The sequence below is a fragment of the Telmatherina bonti genome (assembly GCF_933228915.1).
Source record: "Telmatherina bonti genome assembly, chromosome: 1".
NCBI classification, from domain to species: Eukaryota; Metazoa; Chordata; class Actinopteri; order Atheriniformes; family Telmatherinidae; genus Telmatherina; species Telmatherina bonti.
In genome coordinates, this window is record NC_136619.1 from 20,036,341 (window position 1) to 20,061,492 (window position 25,152).

At 37.9% G+C, this 25,152-nt stretch overlaps 1 protein-coding gene across 1 annotated transcript in view; it reads left to right on the forward strand.

Annotated features, from left to right (window-relative positions):
- Positions 1–25,152, forward strand: part of ush2a (Usher syndrome 2A (autosomal recessive, mild)) — a gene marked incomplete at both ends in the record, with an annotated part of 245,943 nt that overhangs the window by 131,374 nt on the left and 89,417 nt on the right. Inside the window, 12 exon segments of the mRNA XM_079260418.1 lie at positions 1,423–1,570; positions 4,089–4,231; positions 11,824–12,134; positions 12,288–12,476; positions 12,876–13,045; positions 13,173–13,339; positions 13,469–13,557; positions 17,153–17,487; positions 18,922–19,077; positions 19,713–19,876; positions 20,612–20,821; positions 24,871–25,073. Coding sequence (XP_079116544.1) covers positions 1,423–1,570; positions 4,089–4,231; positions 11,824–12,134; positions 12,288–12,476; positions 12,876–13,045; positions 13,173–13,339; positions 13,469–13,557; positions 17,153–17,487; positions 18,922–19,077; positions 19,713–19,876; positions 20,612–20,821; positions 24,871–25,073 — 2,285 coding nt within the window.

Below are 25,152 nucleotides of genomic sequence, written 5' to 3' on the forward strand. Positions count from 1 at the left end.
TTTGTGTGCGCGTGTAGGTTAGAGAGAGGAAAGCAATACGGGCAAAAGTGATCTTTTTTAAGAATGAAATGCAAACATATTCAGCCAATGAACATTTAGCTTATTACAACTGAATCTGAAGAGTAAAATGTAGGAATTGGGATCAGAGGATGTTTATAATGAACTTGTTACACGTCAAATATCTCTTTAGCAGTAAAAAGCACAGACTAATCAGATCTAGTGTTTCTATAGTGTTTCAAAACAAATGAGAAACTATAAGGAAATTAAGATTTTTCATTATATTCTTAAATATAGAGTTAATCTGATACATGCGGTCACTTTGTTCTGCAAAAAGACAAAATAGTTTCTTTTTATTAATAGTATTCTAGTATCTTAATTTGTTTCCATTCTTGTATTTCAGTGTTTCATGTTGTATACGCGGCCCCTTTAAAAGATATTCATCTTAAGTATTTTGTTGTATTTGTGCTCAGTTAGGATGATAATTTATGTCAACAAGCCACAACTTGTATTATTCTAAATCTTGAATGTGTGTGTTTTTGCCTGTCCCCCAGCCATCTTTACCATGTGATGTCTTCAGCAATCAGTCTTATTGTAGTGGAAAGAGAGCCAAGTTTGATTGAAGGGTCACTTTGCATCAGAGGGTCTGCTCTTATTTCACAGTCAATAATGTGACCACTCTGATTTCCCCCTTGTGTTTGTTGTCCTTCTCTCTGTCATGTTCTGTCTTTTCTCACATCTTTTTTTGCTGCTGTTAAGAGCTCAGCTATGACACACTGAATAAAGATGTTTTTACTGATTAAACATGACCAACACTGCAGCTGAGATGTTCATCTCGAAAATACACTATTGACAGAGCAGAGTTAGAGACATGATGTCTAATGTACAATATGTTGCTGTGACCTTAAGGCGCTCTCAACCATAGATGCGTTTGTGTCTAGGTTTAATTTCTTTAAGGATACAGCTGATGAATCATGTCAAATTAAATAATAATTATAATAACACTTTAGTCCTCACCTGCTCTATAGTTTTCCTGTTTTTTTTCTATCCCAGAGGGCAGTTAATCAGTGTAAAACTGGCATTCCTTTTCCCATCTCTTCTTTATACTTCATCCCAGTCCTTTTTGTACATGTTACATGAAGCATTTGTTTGATTTGTTTTCTTTATTTACTCACTTTATTTATTATGTTTTATCTTTTCTAGTTGTGTTGTTTCATTTTTGTTGTTGGAGTGTACATGTACACACAGGATTTGGATTGCTGTTTTTTTTTTTCTCTTTTTGTATGGATGAAATAAAATTTGCACACATTTCTTCACATTCTGCTTTTATTATTCTACCTCTCCGGTCTGTTTTCATCATAATTTCATATTTCACTGCCCCCTTGCCTTGTGTTCCTCTTACCATCATCATCTCTCTTTCCATAGCCCCAGATGGGTTGTCACCACCAACTTTGGTGCATGCAACCAAATCCAGTCTAAATGTGTCTTGGCTTGCACCTGCCAACTCGAACGCACCAGGCCTACTTCACTACAGCTTGCAAATGAGGACATCCCCACAGAGGCCTGTCATTAGGTAAGCTAAAACATCAAATCAACAAAATAAGGAGAAAAACACATGAACATGTGTGCACACTGATTTATTTCTTGAAAGTGCATTAGCTGAGTCACAGGTGATCCACAAGAAGAATATGAAAGGCAACTCAAGAAAGTTGTTGACCAAAATATGTAATAGGAAGTAACAATAAGAGGACCGTAGGCAAATGCACCACTCTGAGAAATATATGTGCCTAAGAAGTGTCACTGAATATACACATATGCATATACATGTACATTCAAAGAGGTACATTATACAACCACAGCCGAATATGTCACATCAGTCTGAGACCCCATCAGAAAAAAGGGACAGAATAAGACAGGGAGATGGGGGGTGGGGGGGTGTAAAAGTGAAAAAGACAAAAAAAAAAAAAAAAAAAAAAAATCAAAGACATGGAGGGAGGGAAAGTAAGGTTGAGAAACTGTGATAGAATAAAAAGAGGGAGAGGGTGTGCATCTGATATGTATTCATTACATGCTTCCTGACAACAAATTGCAATTTAATCCAAGAAGAGGAGGCTCTCATTCTGTGGTAATAAATAAATGACTAGCTACATGTATTATATATCAGACAGCCATGCCCTCCTCTTCCTCTGCTATGGAAATCTCATTGTTCCCTGATTTATTCATTCATTCATCCCCTCTATCCATCTGATGCTAAATGGTCAATGGTCCCTCATTTATGACAATGTTCTTCTACATTGTCCTAGATTCCTTTGTACATGATATGAGATCAGGTATGTGATGTGGGAATGAGATTAAAAGTATGAAAACCTAGTTTCTGTTAAGTGACCATTTGAAACTTATGCTAAGACCTCTTTAATGTTGAACAGGTTTTAAAGGAGCACTTTAGACTACATCAAAGAAACACAGGCGCTGTAGAGGTACACTGTACTTTCTGTGATGAATAAAATGTCTATAAATGAAGGTTGTGTGGCTCTATTCGTATTTTTCATCTTGGTTTTCATCTTTTTTTCACGTTTGGTAAAGATTTCCAGTAAAGTCCTTCTTCAGTTGCTACTCTGTGTAAACTGGGATAGTGAAGATTCAGGGAGCCAGGGTTGGCTGGGCTTTGGGCTCCGTGAAAGTCTGTCTTTGGATTCCACCACAGATTAGTATGAGCTGGGGTTGGCTTGCACCAAGCTCATAAAAAGGGTGAAAGGCACAACTTTTCACTGCCTGCTATAATTTTTTCTCTTTTTGCTGTTGTATACGTTATATAGCTATAAAATGTTGCATTCTCGTTCAGTGTGTCCTCAGATTTATATCTCAGACACTTGGACACTGACACAGCTGAGCAGAAAACTGCAGTTGCAGGCTGTGCATTGTGGAGCTGTCCAGTGCTGAATCTCTATGCTAACAAATGTTGCTTCATGAAATAAGTCATGTTTAAGTGTTTTTGTGTTTTTAGTTATGTCTTGCTAAGTAAGTTAATTTTACATTAGCGTCTGCTCTAACCATAACATAAAATTTAGTATCTGAAGATATTATCTATGCTATTTTGGAATCTCCCATTGTCACATGTACAAGGTGAATATGGGTATAACAGTATATGTATTCAGATTTTTTGGTACACAACACTTGGTACAAAATAGAGGATACAGACTTTATCTGAAAATTAAAACGATTGTTTTATCAACCAAACGTGATAGCCTTTCCACTAATCATGTTACTTTATCTTATACAGCTTACATGCAATTAATTTTGAAAGAAATCAATGTAGGGTGAATTAAATTTTAAGTTTGAGAGATTTATCTTTATTTTCCTTGAAACATGTATGTCTGTAAAGATACTGGCTGTCAATGCGTGGGGCAAATTTCAATCATGTTTTTCTTTATTTATTTAAACATCTTTTACTTAAGAAATAACTGGAAGCGGCTTTATTTATTTATTTTTTGTTTTGCTTTCATTATAAATGTTATGCTACTGTTTACACTAAAGTTAAGCAGTTTTATCAATTTGATTTGTTACCTTACTGTACCAAAAAAAAAAAAAAAAAAAAAAGCCAAACTGGGACCTTAAAAACCAGAAATGATTAAAACCATGATTTTGGTTTATACACTTAATGATGAATCATCCTGTTGGCATAAAGAAGTCATAACTACTTTGGTCCCAACAAGGTTTTTTTTTTAGTTTCGGCACAGCAAATGCAGAATTATGGATGGTGTCTGATCTGGCCATTATAGTTTACCAATCAGAGCAGACTGGCCTTTTTGGGAGAGCATCAGTCTCTGCAGCTTCTGTTTTTACAGTAAGTCTATAAATATTGAGAGGCAGCTCTCGTATTTCTCACACTTTAAGTATGAAACAAAAACAAAAATGATCAAAATTCATAAGGTTTGATTTAAACATTCTAATGAACTGCAAAAACTAGATCAGAATTTATAAATCTGCTTATTTCCTGTCCTTGTTTGATCACCAGTTTATACAAATTATTTAGACCAGATCTAAGTGTAAGTCAATTAATGTGTTTTCTGTTTGTGTCCATCTTCTCCTAGGCTTATGGAAAATGCAACAAACACCTTTTCCTATAATGTCGAAGGTTTGTCTCCATACAAAGACTACTTGTTCAGGGTGGTGGTTTCTCACACTCATGGGCAGACAGCTAGCCCTTGGGCAACTTTACGTACTGCAGAAGACCGTAAGTACACATACACACAAGTGCATATATAGAGTTTTACATGCTGATTACTCATTAATAGATTACAGACACATTGCTCACACACACACAGATTTAGTTACTGGACACATAGAGCATGCAAAAATAAATCACTGCAATTGTTCTTTTGATTAACAATCATATTTTTGGTTTTGATACACAGCTGGATTGCTTTTCTTTGATCTACCTGTTGGTGGTTGGTTGGTCTGCACATTGTTTTTTGGTACTGCCTTGGTGCTCACATCACCAGACTGGATTAGTTTAACAAGTAACTGGCAGATGGGTATCAGGCAGCACATGATACTTAAGAGGGCTAAGTACTAAGGCCATCAGTACTGATGACTTCAACTTAAGCTCCAGTTTTACAGTTTTGATCATTTAAGGGTGCAGTAAAAAAAAAAAAAAAAAAAAACTACCAGTGTTTGGCCTGTAGTGTAACTAGCAGATGGTTTATCCAAGTTTGCCTGTTGTAAAAGTATCCAAAGTTGTAGAGCTTCAGAGACAATACAAGTAAATATTAAAGAAGTGGAGGAAGCATGGGCACTCTTTGGATTGACTGAAGCAGAGTAACATCCGATTTGCATACTGTAAGGTGTGTGTCTGTGTGTGAGTGACCTAGCCAGTGTCATTGTGGGCTAATTGCTGTAATAGAATCATATTAGCCACTGGAAAAGCCTCCTCAGTGCAAAGTTATGAATTAATTAGAACCACACTATTATCACATACATTATCATTAAGCAGCTGTGATTTGCATACATTGATACATGTGCATGTACATACACAAAATGCATATAAAACATGGACACATATTTGCACCCAGATACACATCCACATGGATGTGTATCTCCTAAGTGATGCATCCACACCCTCATTCAGACACACAATTTCAGACATTTAGGATGCATTAGATTACAGCCCTGTTCTTTACTCATTGTCAGAATTACATTCCCTCCAGCAAACACACACACACACACACACACACACACACACACACACACACACACACACACACGTGTGTGTGCTTGTGTGTCTACTGACACAAACTTTCATACACTGAGCTTGTATAACTTATTTTCCAAGTCAGCAATTCTGAAGTGGAGAGTCCTTGTTTTTGTTTGTGTGCCCAGCATCAGTGTGACAGTGAAATAGGTTTTTTTTTGTATGTGTGTGGACTGTAATAGTTTCCGGATGGCTACATTGCGCTCTTCCTTTCAAATGTCCCTACTCCTCTCTGCTTATCTTACACAGACACCCATGCACACACTGAATAGATGTCATTCTCATACACACTTCTTCATGCTCCTTATCAATAACACCACTGCTGGTGTTCACAAACAACATGTAGTCTTGATCTTTTATTCAGGCAATAAATTCAAGACATAAAGAAACCACTTAACCTGCACCCACATGTCACAGAGGTCAGGGGAAATCAAAGTAACATTGCAGAGGATGTTATATTTGTGGAAGGAATCTGTATCCTCTTGTCACTGCATGATTGTCATTGTCAATTTATTTTAATTGTAATAATAGAAGATTTGATAAGTTTAAAGGTTTGTTGTTTTAGCCTATGATTGGATAACTGAACTGAAGCCAGATTTGGTCATCAAGATGTCATTTGTCACCATAAACTACCTTCTTGTCATCCAAATAGTGAGAGAAAGTCCTGCATCTGCTTTGCCATCTTGTGCTCCATAAACTGAGAAAATGTAACAATTTTCATTCACTTGTAAGACATTTGTTTTAATATTTCCACAGAGAACTTATCATCTAATGAGCAGCAATCATTTCCATACACAATTTGCACACGCTGACATCCACATACTCATGCAACATACATGCGACTTAAACATACACGGTTGGTTTTTATGGTATTGGGGGTTCTTTAGGTTTTGTTTCTTTTGGACAAAATCCCACTAACCTGATCTGGTTTTGAGAATTAGAGCTGTGGGTTTATGCTATTTAACAGTAAATGATATACTATATGACATGGTATATCTGTCTACTGTATATTTTGTGTTGGCAGTGACTGATATTAACAAGGGAAATATAATTATAGTTATTATTTTGAAGTCATTCATATATACATTCAAGAAAGGCAGAAGAATAAAGAGTGGGTTTTTTTATGTGATTTTCCTTTTGTCACAGTTTCTCCTTTCTTATCACTGTATTTGTGTTTTCTTTACTTTAAACATAGCATTGAATCCCATTTAGCAGAAATAAAAGCCATGAATAAGAAAAGAAACAAGATGAAAAAGCATACACAGAATAATGTAGAAAAAAGGTAAAAAAGAAGGATGAAAAAAGAGGATGAGAAGAAAAGAGAGGGCTAATGACAGAACAGAGAGAGACCCGTGCTCCCTCCTTTCCTTTTTATCATTCCATTAAAGTTTTATATCTATCTTTTTAATGTAATTTGGTCCCTATGAATTCCTGCCGTTGCAGAACAGACAGACGGCTCCTGTGAACATAAACTCTGGCCGTGTTGGACAGCTCCCTTTCCTCTGTCTACTCCCATGTTCACACTAGCTAAATGATCTAAGAGTGTGTGTGTGTGTTTGTGTGTGTGTGTGTGTGTGTGTGTACGTGTGCGTGTGTGTGTCAGTGTGCATACTTGTGTTCTTAAAGATGGGTGTGTATTACAGAACACTATGAAGAGTATGAATAAAGCGTCACTTGAACAAAATGATTTGAGCAAAGTAGTCTTAGAAAGTAAAAATGGGTGTGTGTAGATGTGTGTGTCTGTGTGTGTGAACATTAAACAACATTAGATAAAAATCCCTGAAGCAGAATGAAACAGAGAAAGTGTAAAGGTGAATAAAAGCTGCAGAAATTAGGTTAAAGGTAATGGCAGAACACAAAGAACTCATGTTATTTAATTAATGAGTGACTGCATTAATAAATCACGCTACCTTTTTTCATCTGTATTTTAACCAGTAAGCATGCCTTGCGACATGGCAAAGGGAACACTTTTTTTCATTTTATTTTATATACATATATATATATATATATATATATATATATATATATATATATATATATATATATATATATATATATATATATATATATATGTGTGTGTGTGTGTGTGTGTGTGTGTGTGTGTGTGTGTGTGTGTGTGTGTGTATATGAATTTTTTTTTGTTTGTTTTTTTTATTATTTATATATTATAAAATTCTCAAAACAAATTAATTTAATATTAAAGCTTTATATTATTTAAAAGCATTGTGTTGACAAGTAACATGATTATTTTCTATTTAACATGTTTCACATATCAGGACAAAGCTGAGAACATTCAAAAATGCAAATTCTCAGTCAGAGGAACAATGACAGGTGTATGGATCCGTGCAGACTGTTCCTCGTTGCTCTTCAGGTCACAGCTCTATCATTTTTTTTACAACAGTAGGTCATAATGCTGGTCAAATCAGGAGTTCTGTGTGAATTTTTATTCCTGATGAGTGTTTGTCACGTGTTGTGAAAACTCACCGGACTCGGTCTATAAGAGCATCCATCAACCTGAGTTCCACAGAGACCAGTGGCTTTGTGTCTCTGCTCTTCTATCAGTAATGACATCATATTAAATTACTTGTTGCTTTGAACTTTAGCACCTATTTGTGGTGTCATCATTTCACAGTCCATCACAGTTTACAGAAGATTATTAGGATAGAATCATAGTTGTTCTCACTGAGCTAATAGATTATGTTTTGAAAAAAGTTTAAAAGTTTATACTTGTGATATGAGATCTGTGCATTATTAGATGTCAGTTTAATATGAAGTGAAAAGAGACTGACCCAAAAAGTCCAAAATCTCAATTTTATACAAACAGTGGAAAGATACTAATTTCCATGCCAACAGCTTTAGAAATGGAATAAAATAATGACTTACCTAAGAGCTGTCTAAAATTAAAGTTGCATTTAAATTTTCATAGATCACTGTAATTTAGTACACCATGTGTTGTTTTCCTTTCTTTTGGTGGAAAACATATGTGCATCTCAGAAGGTGACTTATGCGGGGTTTGGATAAATCATCCCAAATCATTCTGTGAAATGGACATTCAAGTTTTTGAATGATTGACATTTCAAACAAGATGGTAGTATTTACTTAAAGGCTAATGCACATCTCATATCCTCATGATGTTCTGGTTACAGATCGAGCTCATGACCTTGGTCATGCCTCGTCCTCTTTCACTCTAGCTCTTCATTGAATCCTAAAGCTGCAAAGACTTTAAATAATCTGCAGAAAAGTAAAGATATGAAATGCAATGTAAATTCTCACCGTATTACTTGTCACGTTTTGACACCACGTCGTAAGCATCTTGATAACAGTAAAGCTCAGCATTTGTCCTCATTATGACTCCTAGGAGCCTTGACTCACCTTCAAAAGCCCAGTCACCTATGTACACACAAGCCCACAAACACACACATGCTTGCATGGGACACTGTGCAAGGCTAAAAATAATACCCTTCCTCTTCTCCTTCGCATGGATACACGTAGATCTACACACTTAAATATACATGGACTGACTGTTGGCTACACATAAACACACAAGGATGCATAAGAAGCAAACTCACAAGTGCACATGGATCCCCGCACACACAGTATTCTGTCTCACTCGCTCCCCCTCTTCAAGCCCTTGTCAGTTGATTGTGTTATTACTATGCTAACCAAATCCTTATAAATGTGATTTAAGGCTTGGTGGCCTGGCATTCCTGTTTTAGCCTTCTGCTGCTGTGGTTTACTGGAGAGAGGAGGAGTAAAGGTGGGAGGTGCAGAGCAAGGGATGAAGGGAGAAGAGAAAGAAAGAGGAAAGGACATTAAGAGTCAAAGGACTGCAAAAAAAAATGGGTGGGAGTGAGTAGTAAGCCATTGGGAAAGGAGGGATGAGAAATGGAGAAAAAGAAGAGACCTGGAGAGAGAGGGGAGGAGGAGAAAAGAAGATTCAGGAAACCAGACGGAGAAGGGTTGCTACAGAATCCCACGACACTCGTTCCTGCATGTCCAGAGAGCAGTAAAGCATCAGTTACAAAAAAAAAAGAGAAAGAAAAGAAAAGAAAAAAAAGCATCACCTGCATCTTAAATGAAAATTTCAATTGAAAAACTTAACAGCCCTTCAAATTGCAGAATTTTACACGCGCCAGTAAAGCCTAAATAACACTCAACACTTAGAGGGAGAAGAGTGGATGAGGAGGAGAGGGGGAATGAGGGAGGAATAGGGGTAAAAACAGGGGTTATGCTGCCTAGTTGAAGTGAAATGGATCAAGGTGACTGACTGAACTGTGTATTTCTTTAAAAACATTTTTGACATTCAGACTTTTGGTTCTTCTATGTGCATATTTACTTTTTTTCTGACTCACTTTAAAAAAATTAACTCAACAACACACAAAAGAAAAACATTAAATGCAGATTTGGATAGACACTTAAATGCTACTCAACCAAAAGCAAAAGTGCAGCGAGGCACATAGACAGCCATATATGTAGACAGAGAGATGGGCTCCTTGCTCATTCTCGTGGTTCAGTGGACCTTTGGTGGTAATTGAATCAGTGTGAGTGCTGAGTAGAGCTAGCATAAAAACCTGTTAACCCAAAAGGTCAACTTTCTGCATTGTTTATTTAGCAGGAAGGCCAGAGAGAGAGAGGAAAAGAGAGCTTGACATGAAAAACAAATGTGGGACAAAGAAGGAAGAAAATGAGAGCGAAGATGGGGAAGTGGGGGGGGCGGGACTGACCAAGGGAGAGATGAAGCTGTTGGTGGAACCATTTGTGATCTGTGAAATCAGCCGAGCTTTACATCACCGTTTTTTATGTTGTGGTTTATTTGAATGAGCGATAGAATATATGTGAGAGAGGAAGATGGAGGCCAAGCTTTTTTTCTTTATTATATTTCACAATAGTATCCTTGCAAACACAAGATCTCAATTTACTCCTGAAAAAAAAAAGGGTTGGTTTTACCTATTTGCTCGACTGGGATGCTTCAACTACAACAGACATTCTCAAAAAGGGCATCCTCAACTCTAAGTTAAGAAAGAAGAGAAACATTTCCATTTTTATTAGCATTATACTAAAATACAGCTCAAACCTTTACCAGAATTCGGCCATCTAGGGCCAATTACTGGGCATTAACTGGCATCTCGCTCTATGGGAAGTAAGGCCTATCAATCAATAGAAGTGTGGAAAATGCACACATGCTGGACACACACAGCTGTTGTCTCCTGCACTTGCATGCTGACATATACATAAACATGCTTGCACGCTTAATCTCTCATACACTTATATACACATACTCTAAAACCCTCATCTTCTTTCACTCTCACCCTTTCTGAATCTCCCTAGCTCACACACACACAGACACACACACCGCCATCTGGGAAAGCCGTTAGCGGTTAGCGGTAGCACTTAGCGACGCAGCACGCTCCCTCAGTCCGCTCAGTCACCTTGATCTGCTTGCCCTTCACACAGCACCATTACTGCTGTACTGCATCGCCGTGGGTGTGAGCATGTGAGTTAGTGCGTGCGTTAGGAACAGTGTGTGTCTGTGTGTGTGTCCATTATGAAGCTCTACACTGGGATGTAAATGCTGGGGGAGGAAGGGAGGGCGGTGGGGGGCATTAGCTTCAAATGAGCTACCATGAAGTGAAATATCCTTTCTGACTGGTCTTGTGTTGGTTCTTATCCATACATGAACATGTGTCAGTCATGTGACTGCCTGTTAGTCCGTGACTCTCTGATGTGCATCGCTGCATATTTGTTTTGATAGGATTATTTTCTGGATGGAAGAATTTAAGGCACTTTCCACATATTGCATAATTATAAAGTGCACTCTGAAAATTGATCAACTTTCTTGGACAGCAACCCCAGTTTTTCTAAAGATTATGTCTGTTTATTTAAAGTTACCCTCACAAAACTAAATATATATGAGTGGGTTCCAACCACTCCTCCTCGGAGTCACCCATAGGTTTCTGAAGAGCTGAACTGGAGCTCATTGGGCGTTTCCCATCATCACCATCTTGGCAGCATCACACATGCTGTTCACTTTTTAAAAAAAAAAAAACTGTCTGATAAGTGGTTGTTGTAACAAATTTTAAATGTAATAGGTTCATCGACCATACAATTGATATATTGATGCAGATTGTTGTATTGTTCTATTCCTATCAGACAGATTCCAGTTTGTACATGTAATGCAATGCTCTATAGAACCCAAGTCATCTAAGATATCCCCCAAGGTTCTGGTTTTAGTCCAGTTCTCCTATCTCTCTACATGTTGCTCTTGTCAACATGTTCTGTTATTTAGAGCACATTAACCTGCTTTTATGTATGAAGTGCTCTATATAAATAAACTCTACTGCAGCACTGACTCTAAGTACTTCACAAGTGTACTCAGGGGGAGAAACTGAGGGAAAAAACTTCCATGTTAATCCTTTGGACATTGATTAAAAATCACTGTTTGTCTTTCTGATGACATTTTTAATACCAATCAAAATAAATAAAAAATTAATTCTGTCTTACTTTTTTTTTTTTAACTCTTCAATAAAATTAAGTTGGTTGTTTTTGACTCATCTGTGCTTTTTTGTTCTCCTCAGGTCCAGGACCAGTAGACACCCCAACTGTAATGGGGACTCAATCCCGAAGTGTCTCTGTGGCCTGGGATCCCCCAGCAAACCCAAATGGAATTATTATAATTTATACCCTTTATCTTCACCCTGGCATAATTTCTTCAAATGACAAACCCAATTTAATGACCAACACCAGCTTGCCCCTCAGCCCCAGCTTAGGTCTGAACCAAAGCCTGCTGTCGAGCACAGAGGGACTTTATCTTACGCCAAGTTCCAACCTCAGGACGTCTTCTAATTTTACCACCCCTCAGGCTTCAAACGTCATCTCTGTCTTTTCTGTCAGCTCTAACAATGGCTCAAGCTCAATTCAAGGCAATACTCATACACCCCATAATCATTTCTCCACCTTGATGCCTGATACTGTACATAAGCAGACAGGGTCAGACCATGGAAGTAGTGTAAGTCAAGGTTCCAGTGTTACCTTCTTACAGCCAGTAGAGTGGGAAACCCCCGGTGTCAGACCCATCTTGAACAATACAAGCAGCCACGCTTTCACCAGCCCCATCTCCAGTTCCTCTAGTGCAACTTCAAGATCAATGCCTCTGTCAGTCCCTGTTCCTGGGAGTACTACCAGTTACACTTTCTTCGACCTACTTCCTGACAACATGTACAGCCTGCAGGTACCACTTTCTAGTTCACTGGTGATTAACAGCCTTGTGATTACATATGTTAGAGAACTGTATTTTATCATCTAAAAAAATCAATGCATGTAAATGAATGCTTAGTTGAACAAGCAGTTAAACAAATATTAGTCTCATTTCCTCTCTGATTGTTCTTTGCTGGTAAATAAAAAAGCAATTTTCTCAGCAATTTAATAATCATTTGTATTTTCAGTCACCAAAGTGGATGCATTTCAGAATGCTGTTGTGAATATTCCCTTGCTGCTTCCACACTAATAGTTCTAGTTAAAAACCCCAAAACTAAAGAATATTCACTGCATGATTATTTAGAAAAATAAGCTTATAAATAAAACTGTTAATCATACACAGTGTTATATTGCGATGTCCTTTAATATCCAGGTAGAAGCATGCACCAGTGTGGGTTGTTCAGTGTCTGGGATGTCTCAGCATTTCCGTACCCTCCCAGCACCTCCTGAAGGGGTTCCTGCCCCTCACCTCTACTCTGACACACCCACATCTGTCCTGTTGTCTTGGGGTGCTCCAGAGAGAAGCAATGGACCATTGGAACGGTGAGAAGGGATCACTTGCACTTAAATCCTCCATTGATATCTTATCCTGTGTATAAACATGATTTTGTGTGTGTGTGTGTGTGTGTGTGTGTGTGTTTCTTTTGGTAATACCTTTTACTGGCTGCAGCTGGCTCATTGAGCGTAGAGTTGCTGGGACAAATCAGGTCTCCACTGTCGGCCATCTCACACCAGATCCTCCCCCTCTGTCATTCCTTGACTTCTCATCAGCTCTAAGTCCATGGACGAACTACGAGTATCGACTTGTCCTCCTTAATCAGGCTGGAAACACTACAGGTAGAGTTTCAAAAACAAGCATCACAAAAGTTAAATTCAGACTGAGTGAGATGTGTAAAGGCCTGATTTTAGTATACAACAAGATAAATGATCTGTGATTAAATACAGTATACTGTTACATATTCGCAGGGCCCTGGGTCAGTGTCACAACCAGGCCTTCTCGACCTGCTGGTCTTAGTCCTCCAAAGGTGGAAGTCTTGGGACCAGAGTCAGTTCAAGTAAGGATATTTATTTAATTATTTGATTTTTTAACAGCTCTTCATTGGGTCACTGAAATCCTGTTACATCTACTGTTAAAGAACACGAGCTGTGAAATGTGTCTGAAGCAAACTATTATCTAAATCTGAACTGGTTCTTGTAATATTGATCTTGTAATATCTCATATTGCAGTCAGCTGACAGGAGGCGTCCAAATCACATAAGAATAAGATTGTAGAATTTGAGTACAATTTTTACATTTTCTTAAACAGCACAAATAAAGATAAACTTCACTGAGAATCTCTTCAGTCACTGAGTTTGACAAAGTAGTAAAGGCAAGGCAATGTCATACTAATTCTTCTGTCTTTTTCTTTTCCGATTTAATGAGAGAGAAAAGCATTCAATTCAAGGTCCCCTTCAGAAATGGGAGGGGCTGTGACCCTGTCTGAGGCAGCTTCCTTCCTGTCGGCCATTTTGAAGGAGGGACGGAAGCTGAATTCCACCAGTGCCTAATCTCACATCAAGGCCTATCAATGAAAGCCACTGAAACAATATTGTATGCATGCACACATAAAGAGATGCGCACACACTTGCACTTACAGCCCTGCACTAATGCTAACTGCAGAAAAATGCTAATGCCTGTCATCATTTCAGAACCGCCCCTGTCATCTTTGCAGCAGCACAGCTTTAGGGGTCACGGGTCCAAGAAGGAAAGTGTTCCTTCCTGGTTGTTGCTAATTGGACAGGCAGGCAGGCTCCTTCCTGGTTACCATTTGACTTTGATAATCCAGTGAAAGATTATGAGTTTCTTCCCTCTTTTTCTACATGGTTTTATTTTCCTCTCCTTCAAGGCATATCATGTATTTGTCATCTAAAACAAATGTTTCTTAACCATCACACATCAATCTTTCTTTTTCATCACCACCATCATCTTCCTTTAAAATGATCTTTGGAAAATACTGTGGTCAGGTGGTTAAAGCATGATCAGTCTCTCCTTTTGTGGGACTGTAGCAATTTAAGTAGAATCAGACAGATTATGGTTTTGCTTTTCGGGCTTCTTTTTCTTCATGGCTTTGAAATAGTGGCAGAGTGAAGTTTGAGTGGTCAGTGATCTTTGAGAAGGATGAGTTGGAAGTTTAGCAAAAACAAATTAAATATTTTTATACAATTTTTGCATTGGTCAGTGTGTTAAAAATTAGACTAATACCAGAAAAGAGAGGATGAAGGTTGTATCATGCTGTGGGCTACTTTGCTGCCTGTTATGTAGGAGACACTGAAAGTATGGAAAACACTGAATGCTTAAGTCAGAAGAATTCCACAGCTTTTGTTCAGTGAGATATGAGTAGCAACTGCTCATTGAGTTGCTTTGCTAAATTAAATTTGAAAATTTTGGACTGAGCTGAAACTAACAACAAGCACACTATTCTTACAAAAAAGACTTGCACACAAGTATTGTACTTAAAGCTACTTCGTGGTTCACTTACAAGACACAATTAGTGACTTTTCATGTTGCCAAAGATTCTGCAACAATATATTAAAAACAATTTGATTATGTTTCGTATTTCACTAAAGCTTTTTGTTGATGCTTTTAAAAACCTTTTGGCCTTTTATAAAAAGATTTTATTCAAATTAGTTTCATTTGCATTAGTTTTTAAAGCTATTGTAACTCTGCTTACAGTTCAATGGGGGGGGGGGGGGATCTAATCGAAAAATCGGATATCGGGATTTTTTGCTTCACAATTTTAAAATCGATTTTTTTTTTTTTTTCAAATTAATAGAAATAATCCATTATAAAATTTTTGTCATTTTTATTGTTTTTATTGATCTTTATACTTGTCTTCTTGGGCATGAGAGTAGCAGAATGATGATCTGGCAACTGGGTTGTTTTTTCCTCATTGAAATTAAGAAAAATGACGAGTAAAAAAAAGTTTTATACATTTTTTTTGTTTTTAATTGACAAAAATCAGCAATATCGAAGAGAATCACAGTTTAAATCGAATCAGGACAAAAGCATATCATCACAGCCCTACAATTCAAGGATATAACACAATAACAAAAAATCCCAGGAAATGTGACTAAATTTGATGAGTTTCTTACCACGCACTGGCTACTCCCATAGGATATCTTGAATTTGCTAGTTGTCTGTATCAATAAATTATGCTATTATATTGTATATATAAAAGCACAAAACACTTTATAGATACGCCATAGATCAGTAGTGACAGCTACACAGCTACTTTTACAGTGACTTTGAGTTTAACTGAATATAATAGCATGCACATACACAGCGTCCCCACACACTTTCACTCTTACTCCTAACTTTATCATTTGTCTCCTTCTCTCACTTATTTACACATAAACACATATGCAAGCACATGCACACACAGCACACGCATATACTGTACTGGCCTTAGCCCCAATGCTCTGTGTCAGGGTCTCTGCTGTCTTCACCATCACCAGATTACATCAAGCTATTCAATCTGTAAATGACTTCCACCACACAGCACACCCAACACGCACTTTGGGAAATGAGCTACCTAACTCAAAATGACCCTGCCCAGTTGTGCTTTGTGTGTGTCTTGCGGCAGGCTGGTGTTTGTGTAGTCCAGGTATTACTCATGTGTATGCATGTGTGTGCTTGTCCCTTATCATCCCACAGTGTCACTTGTTAAATTAATATCAAGGTTGCATGAGAAATAATTAGTCTTGACGTTCATTCATAATATTCTCATCAACACTGACCACTTAATCACCTAAACTTGTAAGTATCAACAAGCTCCGCACTCAGTTATTGTACGTGACATTTCCAGAAGTGTCTGTATGGATTTTTTTTTATTTGTAGCAATGTTTCTATGTAGATTCTTCAACACAGTTGTAATTGTATATAAAGCAGTATTCTAAGCATGCAAAGGTGTGTGTTTGTAAAAACTGTGTATGCGTGTGTGTGTGTGTGTGTGTGTGCGTGCATAGGTGTGCGTACCAGTTCCCTTCATCTTTGCTCTGAAATGCTGACAGACTGAACTGTTTCCAAATCAGATGCAGCGCTCTCCGGCAGCAAGCTTTTGTTTTTGCATGCAGCAATTCCATTACCAGCCGCTTTCATTATTTTAGCATGGTATGCGTGTGTGTGTATGTGGGTGTGTGTGTGTAGCCTGTTTTAAATGTGATGAAAGGAATCTTCTGCTCAAGTCAAAGTCAGACTATCTTTTCCCACAAGACAGTTCAACACACACACACACACACACACACACACACACACACACAGTGACCATCATTATGTTGTTTTCTCCCATTCCCAGGTGACTGGTGCCACTCAAACCTGACAGCACACGCATTTACACTGTGATGTACATATGTCTTAGGATGCACAAGCTACAGTCTTTGCATGCACGTTTACATGCTTATGCACTATACTTATAGATTTCTGTTTTTCATCCATCTAAAAGCTTTTTTCTGTCCATAAGATGAGAACATTTAAAATACCATTTATTTGGGACAATGAGAGCGTTAGAAAGGATTAAGTGATATAGTTTTTTGCGAACCAGTAAAACTATTTTAAATGCCACTCTTCATATCAATAAGTCAAAATTTGCATATAAAATGTTTGTTTTTTTAGGTGGCGTGGTCACCTCCTCTGATTCCAAATGGTGAGATCCATGTGTATGAAATCCGTCTCCCGGAACCCAGAGTCTCCTATGACCCCACGAATTCATCCAAGTTGAACATCACCATTGCAGACCTAGTCCCGTACACGAATTACAGTATCACCGTGTTGGCGTGCTCAAAAGGTGGAGGACACATTGGAGGATGTACAGAAAGTCTTCCTACTCCTGCGACCACATTATCCACAAGCCCTGAAGGCCTTGCAGACCTGTCAGTGGTAGCAGTCAGTGAGTCTTTCTTGGCCATTTCTTGGCAACCGCCAAGCAGGCCCAATGGACCTAATATCAGGTAAATTATATTAACACTAATGGGTTGTTTCTATTTAAAGCTGCTGCTTTAAGTATTCTTGTATAAAGTATTCTGCTTGGACTTGTATTTTTAGCTGATGAAACTGGAAATGAGTTACAATTCAGGAAAAAAAAAAGAAAAAAACAGGTAGGTCTTGATAGGTCTTCCTCATCCATCTCTCAATGCTCATCTCATAGCAATTTCAGTCAACAATTCTCAAGATCAGTCAGAAGATATTATATAAAAAATATTTAAAATGTTCAGTGTCCTGATTTGTCCTTCTTTAAATGAGGAAACTATCCAGTTTTCATCAAATTGATTTGACATTAAGATTGCAGCTAAACCTTGGTGAAGTTACCAATACATCTAAACCCCATCAATATCAGCCAATATAAAAGCTAATGGATGTTAGTTTTGTGGTAATTTAGCAGTTTTCTGTCCAGAGCTGCAGACTAATAATTCAGTACCTGTAAACACTCAATCAGAAAACCTAAAATTTCAAATCCTTGAAATGAAAGTTGGAATCACTGATATTTTTTGGCTGTCAATGGAACCTAGTAAAGCTAATCTGAATAATAAATAACTAAACAAATGGCATGTTTTGCCTGTGTTAATTGTAGAAGAGTAACATGAAAATTCTGAAGAAATAAAGTAGGTATATATTAGTTCTGTACATGCAGATACCAATCCAGGACACCAAACTAATTGAGTTTCCTAATGTAGGTAACTATCTTCACTTTACATAATGTGATTCAGTCTTGTGTCTTTATACATCACCCATAAACCAAAGTTGCAGACCAGTCAGATACAAATGAAAGGATTTTGTGCATACAGAGACATATTGTGGAAATATTCAGTTGCTCCTGAGAACCTCTTGCAAACAAGCAGATAGACACATGCTAACAAGCTGCTAACATGAGTGCCCTGCTAATGAGCTAAGTGTTGTGCATTTTTAATCAGTGTTTTCTCAGTCCTAACACACGTTCTAGTCCACTTTGTTCTGTCCTGTTCTACTCTGTCTGCGATTAGACATAAAATAAAAGTCCATTTTCCTAGCCAGCGATTAAAATGCATGAGCCTGTCTCTGTTCTGCACTCCTTAGCTCTGTATGTTTGTCTAAGTGGGTTGGTTAAAAGGCGGCATTAAGCCCTTCTCTTCTGATTACAGCAGAAATTAGCATCACTGTGGGGAGAGGAAAACACAAATCCTGCAGAAAAACAACGGAGTAGGGAGGGATGAGATGCAGTGAAAGCAGAAGACTATGCATGATGAAAAGAGCAGAAGAGAAGGAAATGAGTGATAAGAGTCAGCTAAAAACTGTGTTTGCAAGTGTGAGTGTGCATAGAGTACACTCTTTGTGCTCTTGTGTGTTAATGGATTCCTAAACATCCAACTGTGTGCGTTTGTTTTCTTTTATTTAAATTTCCCCCTCAGATACAAGTTGCTGAGACGTAAAACCCACCAGCCCCTGGCCATCACCGCGGTCCCCACATTAACAGCCACATCCCCACCCCTCTCTGAAGATCTCCATCGCTGGCTCCATGTTTACTCCGGCACCAAATTGTTCTACCAAGATAAAGGCCTAAGCAGGTGAGATTACTGAAATGAGCTCTAGAGCAAACGGCAGCGCTGCAGCAAACAGTGTGTGCAGAGCCGATCGGCGAGCTGCTGCTGATGTCGATCTTTTAATACCGCTCAAAGATACATTAAGCAAATATCCCAAAGAATTAAATTGTTTTTCACACAGCGTCCCCTAATCTCAGTTTGGCACTTGGTGGAAGCACTTTTTTTTTTCTCTATGCTTACTGAACTACTCTGGGTTTGTCACGTCTGTGCTTTACTCAAAAGCAACTAACCGTTTTTTCAAATATATATGCGCTCTTCTTAGTTTGAGGACTATTTTAATGAATAATGCCAGGAGGAAGTAGGGTTTAAAAATAAATTTAAATTAAAAGACATTCTTGTCTTTGTTCCCTGGACATATTCATTCTGTATCTGTTCCCAGAGCCCATGTAATGGCATTTAAGAAGCCCCTCCCACTGCTTGGAATGAGATTTTTTTTTTTTTTTTTTTTTGCATTTATGTACTAATTTGATGACTAATATCGGTGACAAATATTCTATAAGTTTAGGAAATTATTACCTAAATGGCCTCATTCAGAGTTACAATTAACTTCCACTTTAAATGAGTAATAGCACCACAGCAAATATTTTCTTTCTCCACAGATTCACCCGCTACCAGTACCAGCTGGTGGTTCATAATGATGTGGGTTTTACCTCAGGAGAGATTGTCACTGCAGTGACCATGGCAGGGGTTCCCCTCAACCCCCCATCTCTATCTGCTTACACTGTCAATCACACAGCAATACAAGTCAACTGGACACAGCCATGTAAGATCACCCCTCTCCAACTCATAAACACACACACACACACACACACACACACACACACACACACACACACACACACACACACCACCCAGTTGAGGTCTTTATACAAGCAGGACTGAAACAGCTAGTTTTAAGTGGGATCAGAACAATTGACACACAAGTATTATCTGCACAGACAAGGATTCCATAGAGAACCCTTCAGTGACTTCTTAGACAAGTGCATGCCATGATAGACCAGTCCTGAGAAACTGCTGGAAACTAAATTTGGCTTGATTACTGGACCTCTATGGTGTCCAGAGTTCAGAGTTATTCAACCCTGATTAAGAATGTTGTAAATGCTCAACAAGAGCCATTTATGTGCCCACTTTTATATTATGTAAATAGTGCTCTTGATCGCACCTGATCTTCTTTTTTATCAACTGAAAACACTTGGCGATAATTTTACCATCAAATTCACTACTAATGCTCAAGATCCACACACTTACAATGTTTGTGATATTAGATTCTTTTCCTCAGTAAATAAGTAAATTGTCTAATATGATATTTTTGTGTTGGTTAATTTGGTTTATTTGTCCATTTGTTGTTAAGTTATTTATATTTCCTAATATTAAAATTTCTGAGAATTTCAAAAACTTGATTACAGAGTCCTACTTCATGGCAGAACTAACTAAGTTAATGTTGGGATTAAAATAATAGGATGTCATTTAAATTGCTGCGTGACTTTTTCTCTTTCAGCTTTACAAGACCTGCAGGGAGAGGTGGAACGCTTCTTTATCACAGTAGAGTCTCCCCCGCCAAGTCGGATTTTGGGTTTTGGACCTGAGATCAAGTCTGCAGTGATTAGTGATCTTTGGCCCAGCACCACGTATCTTCTGTCATTACACCTGTCTAATGGAGCACATAACACAACTAAGGCAAGAGTTAATGTCAACACAGCAGATGGAGGTGAGGATACATCAGATTGTGATTTTGGTGGTTTGTTGTTATTCACATGTGATTGTGTAATTACAGTGTACTAAGTGAATTGTGTTTGTGTAAGTGTGTCATGTACATGAATTTCATACATCCAAGAGTGGTGTTTAGATGAAGATGCATTTCTCTGCAACATCGTTCTTCACAGGAGACGTTAAACACATCATGTAGCGAGGCATGAAATCAATACAGAAGTGTGTGTGAGGCAGATTTAAGGTGTTGTAAAATGCTCTTAGGCACTATGCTTGAATAAAAACCCACAATCTGTGCTCACAACATCTTGACCTGGAAGCTATTTTCTGCCTGTTATAATGAGATGGTCATCACATTTTCTCTCACTCTGTAATGTGTACAAGTATGTTTTTATTATACAGTTACAGGACAACATTTTCACTTTTTCCACAAAAAAATATTTAGTTCAGTATCAAAAGTGAATTCATCATCATCATTATCATCATCATCATCATCATCAGTGAAATAACATTCATTCATTCATTCATTTTCCGAACCGCTTATTCCAATTCAGGGTCGCGGGGAAGCTGGAGCCTATCCCAGCCGGCTTTGGGCGACAGGCAGGGTACACCCTGGACAGCTTGCCAGTCCATCGCAGGGCTGAAATAACATCTTTATTTTAAAATGGAAACATTAATACAAAAGTATGCACCCTATTTTATCATAGCTTTAACTGTTTGCTTAATGTGTTCATTTTGTTAAAGGAACAACTTGGAGAATATATTGAATGGAGGATAATTCATTTATATTATTTAGTAGCTATAGTGGCACTTTTCTATTCAGGTCAGCTTTTATTTTCTTTGACTTGTGCAAACTTCCCAGCCATCATTGCATCTCTCTTATCTTCATGTTTGATCCCAGTTACAAAACATTAAAGGGTTTTCTTTCAAATCCCTCCCTGTTAACACATGTTAGGGGCTACTTACTGTACTTTCTGTTGCTTTCTGTCTATCTTACCTTCTCTCTCAGTCCTCTGTACGATGATCTCTTTTTTCTCTTTCACAGTTCTCTCCCTTTCTCAGTATAATCAGATGTCAGACACCTCTTTCTTTTGCTCTAATCTGAGCAGTTTAATAAAAAGTGCATTAAAAACATTAGAAAATCATTAGGTGCTAAAGGCAAAGCATGGCTCGTTTAACTGAGAGGGCTCTTGAGGTAATTTCATTATTTTACAGCTATAACAGTGCGCACACACATACACTCTAAGGAGGGCTAATATATTTCAGCTAATGCAGCTCAACCCTACCAACCATCCTAACGTGGCCTGCAATCTATAGGGCAATGCTAACATTAGCACTAATTGGCAAGGAAAATACATGTGCATGTCTGTGTGTGTATGGGAGAACAAGGCTCAGTGTTCAACATTGCGTTGATAATGTCTTTCTGCAGTAAATGAAATGTGGAGCAGTAGTTTGGGTTTAGGTAAGTGCACTGGTTGCATATGAATTGGGTTAACTTCTCCCAGCTGAGTTCATTCTCACTTAAAATAACAGATGAAGTCTATATAAGTATCCCTCTTACAACCACAGTCTTCAAATCTTATTCACTTCCTTCATGTTTGACATTTTCTTTAATCAAATTTGTTCCTCTTGGTTTGATTTCCACCGTTGGATGATAACATAGCAAAATTGAAAATATTCTGTTCTTTTTCTATTTTTTATTTCTGCTCACTGGGTTCTAATATCTGCTTCCTCCTAGGAAAATCTCACAGTTGCACTTGACAGTATTTTTCCATCATATCTTTTACTTATGGTAATCATGTGGTGGTGAGCAATGAGAGATAATAGTGGCCCAACACACAGAATAAAATATTTATTAGATTATAAAACAGCACAAATTAAAAGGTTTAAGTTGTTCATGTTTTGTTTTTTATTGGTTTTTGTTTTGAAAATGCACATGGCTTGACCCAGGTAACTTGCATCATGCCAGAATAGGAATGCTATACCTTATCCAGTGTGCCAGAGGTTATATACCCTGCTTGAATTTAGTTTCAGAGCTGCATCCTTAAACAAAACCCATGATAGTTGTCTGTTCTCAGGATCTACCCTATTAACCCCAAACAGCCCAGCTGTCATTCAGTCTGTCCGTTTTCTCTGCCTGGTATCAGATTAGAAATTTTCTGAATGGCATAGCTGACCCCTGTGTATTTTAAAGAAGTTTTTAATGGGTTGAAATAAAAAAATATATACAGCAGTAGATGCTTAGGATGATTACTCAAAATAATTTTCCTGTTCTGTAGAAAACACCATTACTATATTATTACATGATTTTGATCCATTTTCTCTATGTGTCTTTAACTGTGTTCACTATGCCTCAACCAACCAATTCTCAGACAAACATTATTAAATAACAGATCTAAAAACACAATACAATATTATTATACTGTTCTAGAAAGATGAAAAATGAATGTGTGCCAACTAGATGAGGTGGCAATCGCACCAATCATGGAGAACAGGGGACCTGGGAACTGGGCAACTTTTCAGAATGTGACATTGTGTGGGCGTACAGGAGTCGCACCACATTCACGTGCTTTCATGTTGGCAGGAAGCACAACAAGATGGAAGCAAGTGGTTGCTTACCATTTCAGTGGCCATTCTACTAATAAGGCAAATTAGCGAATGAAACAGCAATGAGAACAGCTTCCATAGTGCTTCATGTTGTAAGCATGTCCACTAACATGGGCAGTCCTGTTTGAGCTACCCATTAGATTAAATGGGAAGGTATGTCCAAACTTCTGCCAGCAGTATAATTGCTTGTTTGTACAACCCAGTTTTTACATATGCATTCACCATTTATCCAGCAGATACAAAGTGTCTTTCCATTCATGCTGGTGTCTCTGAGGCATTGTCTGTCAAAAGATATATCCCTCAAACCAAAACAATCATATAGTTTACAACAAGAAATTTAAATCAGATGTACTAATACAGTCACTGCTAAAGGACAAATCTAATAACCAATTGAAATCTTTATATGACAACTGGCAGCTGCAATAAATGTGAGATAAATATAGACTTACTGGTCAGTCTACAGTGACTGGAGTCTGTTACACTGTAGTTAAACTGCAACTAACTGGTTGATCGCACGATTAATTAACTAAAACTGGCTACATGAAATAACACTGTAGATTTATTTAATCACAGAGCATTCAGCTAATGCCTCACAATGCCAAGAATGCCACTTACCAGGGAAAATGTTTCTGAAACACAGTGAATGAACAGTGTTCGATGCTGGTCCTGATTTCTGCATTCACTTCCTTCTATAGAAGTCTACAGAAGTCTTGCCATTCTCTCTACTTTGACTAGTTTATGGGAGGTTTTGTTGTCCAATAATTCAAGTCATTTCACTAAAATATTCCCATTTTACAGATATGGCTTGTTCCATTTTTACCTGCCCTACTAGGATTTTCAAATTCAGTCATTCTGACCAGACTCACAGTAACTCTGCATTTCATGAGCAGTAATACACGTCTCCTTTTCCCTCTGTCTGCGACGCACATACACCCCCAGTTGCGGCGCAGTTGAAAGGACTGTTTGATCTCAGAATGTGGGTTCACTTCTGAACGCAGAGTAAAACTTATGCAACTACCAAGCTACCTTGGAAAGTAGCTTGCAGGATATTCAGATGTTAGGCCCAAGCTGCCACTGATGCATTTCATGTCTACTACAAACACTTGATGTCTAAAAAAAAATCATTTCACAGACTTAACAGCCTGGCTTGATGGTTATTAATGTTGTGCTGCTTAAAGTTTTAGTGTGTTAGTTTTATATAGCAAATTTACAAGCACTTTATAACCAGTCATCAAACAAATATGGTGTAAAAATATGCATCAGAAAGTCATAACACTCTGGTTAGATTCTTCTGTTTTTGCAGCAGATAAGCCAGTCTGTTCAAACATGTTATTAAGGCAGCTGGATTTCTTCAATGACTTTTAATATTGCTTAGTTTTTTTGTTTTGTTTTCTTGTAATATTTTTCATTTTAAGATGATGTATCATTGTGTGCCATTCTCAGAGCCAGAGGGGATGTCTGCTCCAGAAGTGGTTCCAGTAAACAGCAGCGCTGCACGTGTGCTCTGGTCTCCTCCTCTCCGACCCAATGGAGCAGTTACAAGTTACAACATCTATGTGAATGATCGTCTCCACGACAGTGTGGACAACAGCTCTGGCTCATACCTGCTGAGCGACCTTCTCCCTTTTACAGTTTACAATATACAGGTAATCCTACAGACAAAAGCAAACATCAAAATATCAATATATGAATGCGTGCAAAATGTGTTTGTTTTTGCTGACTTGT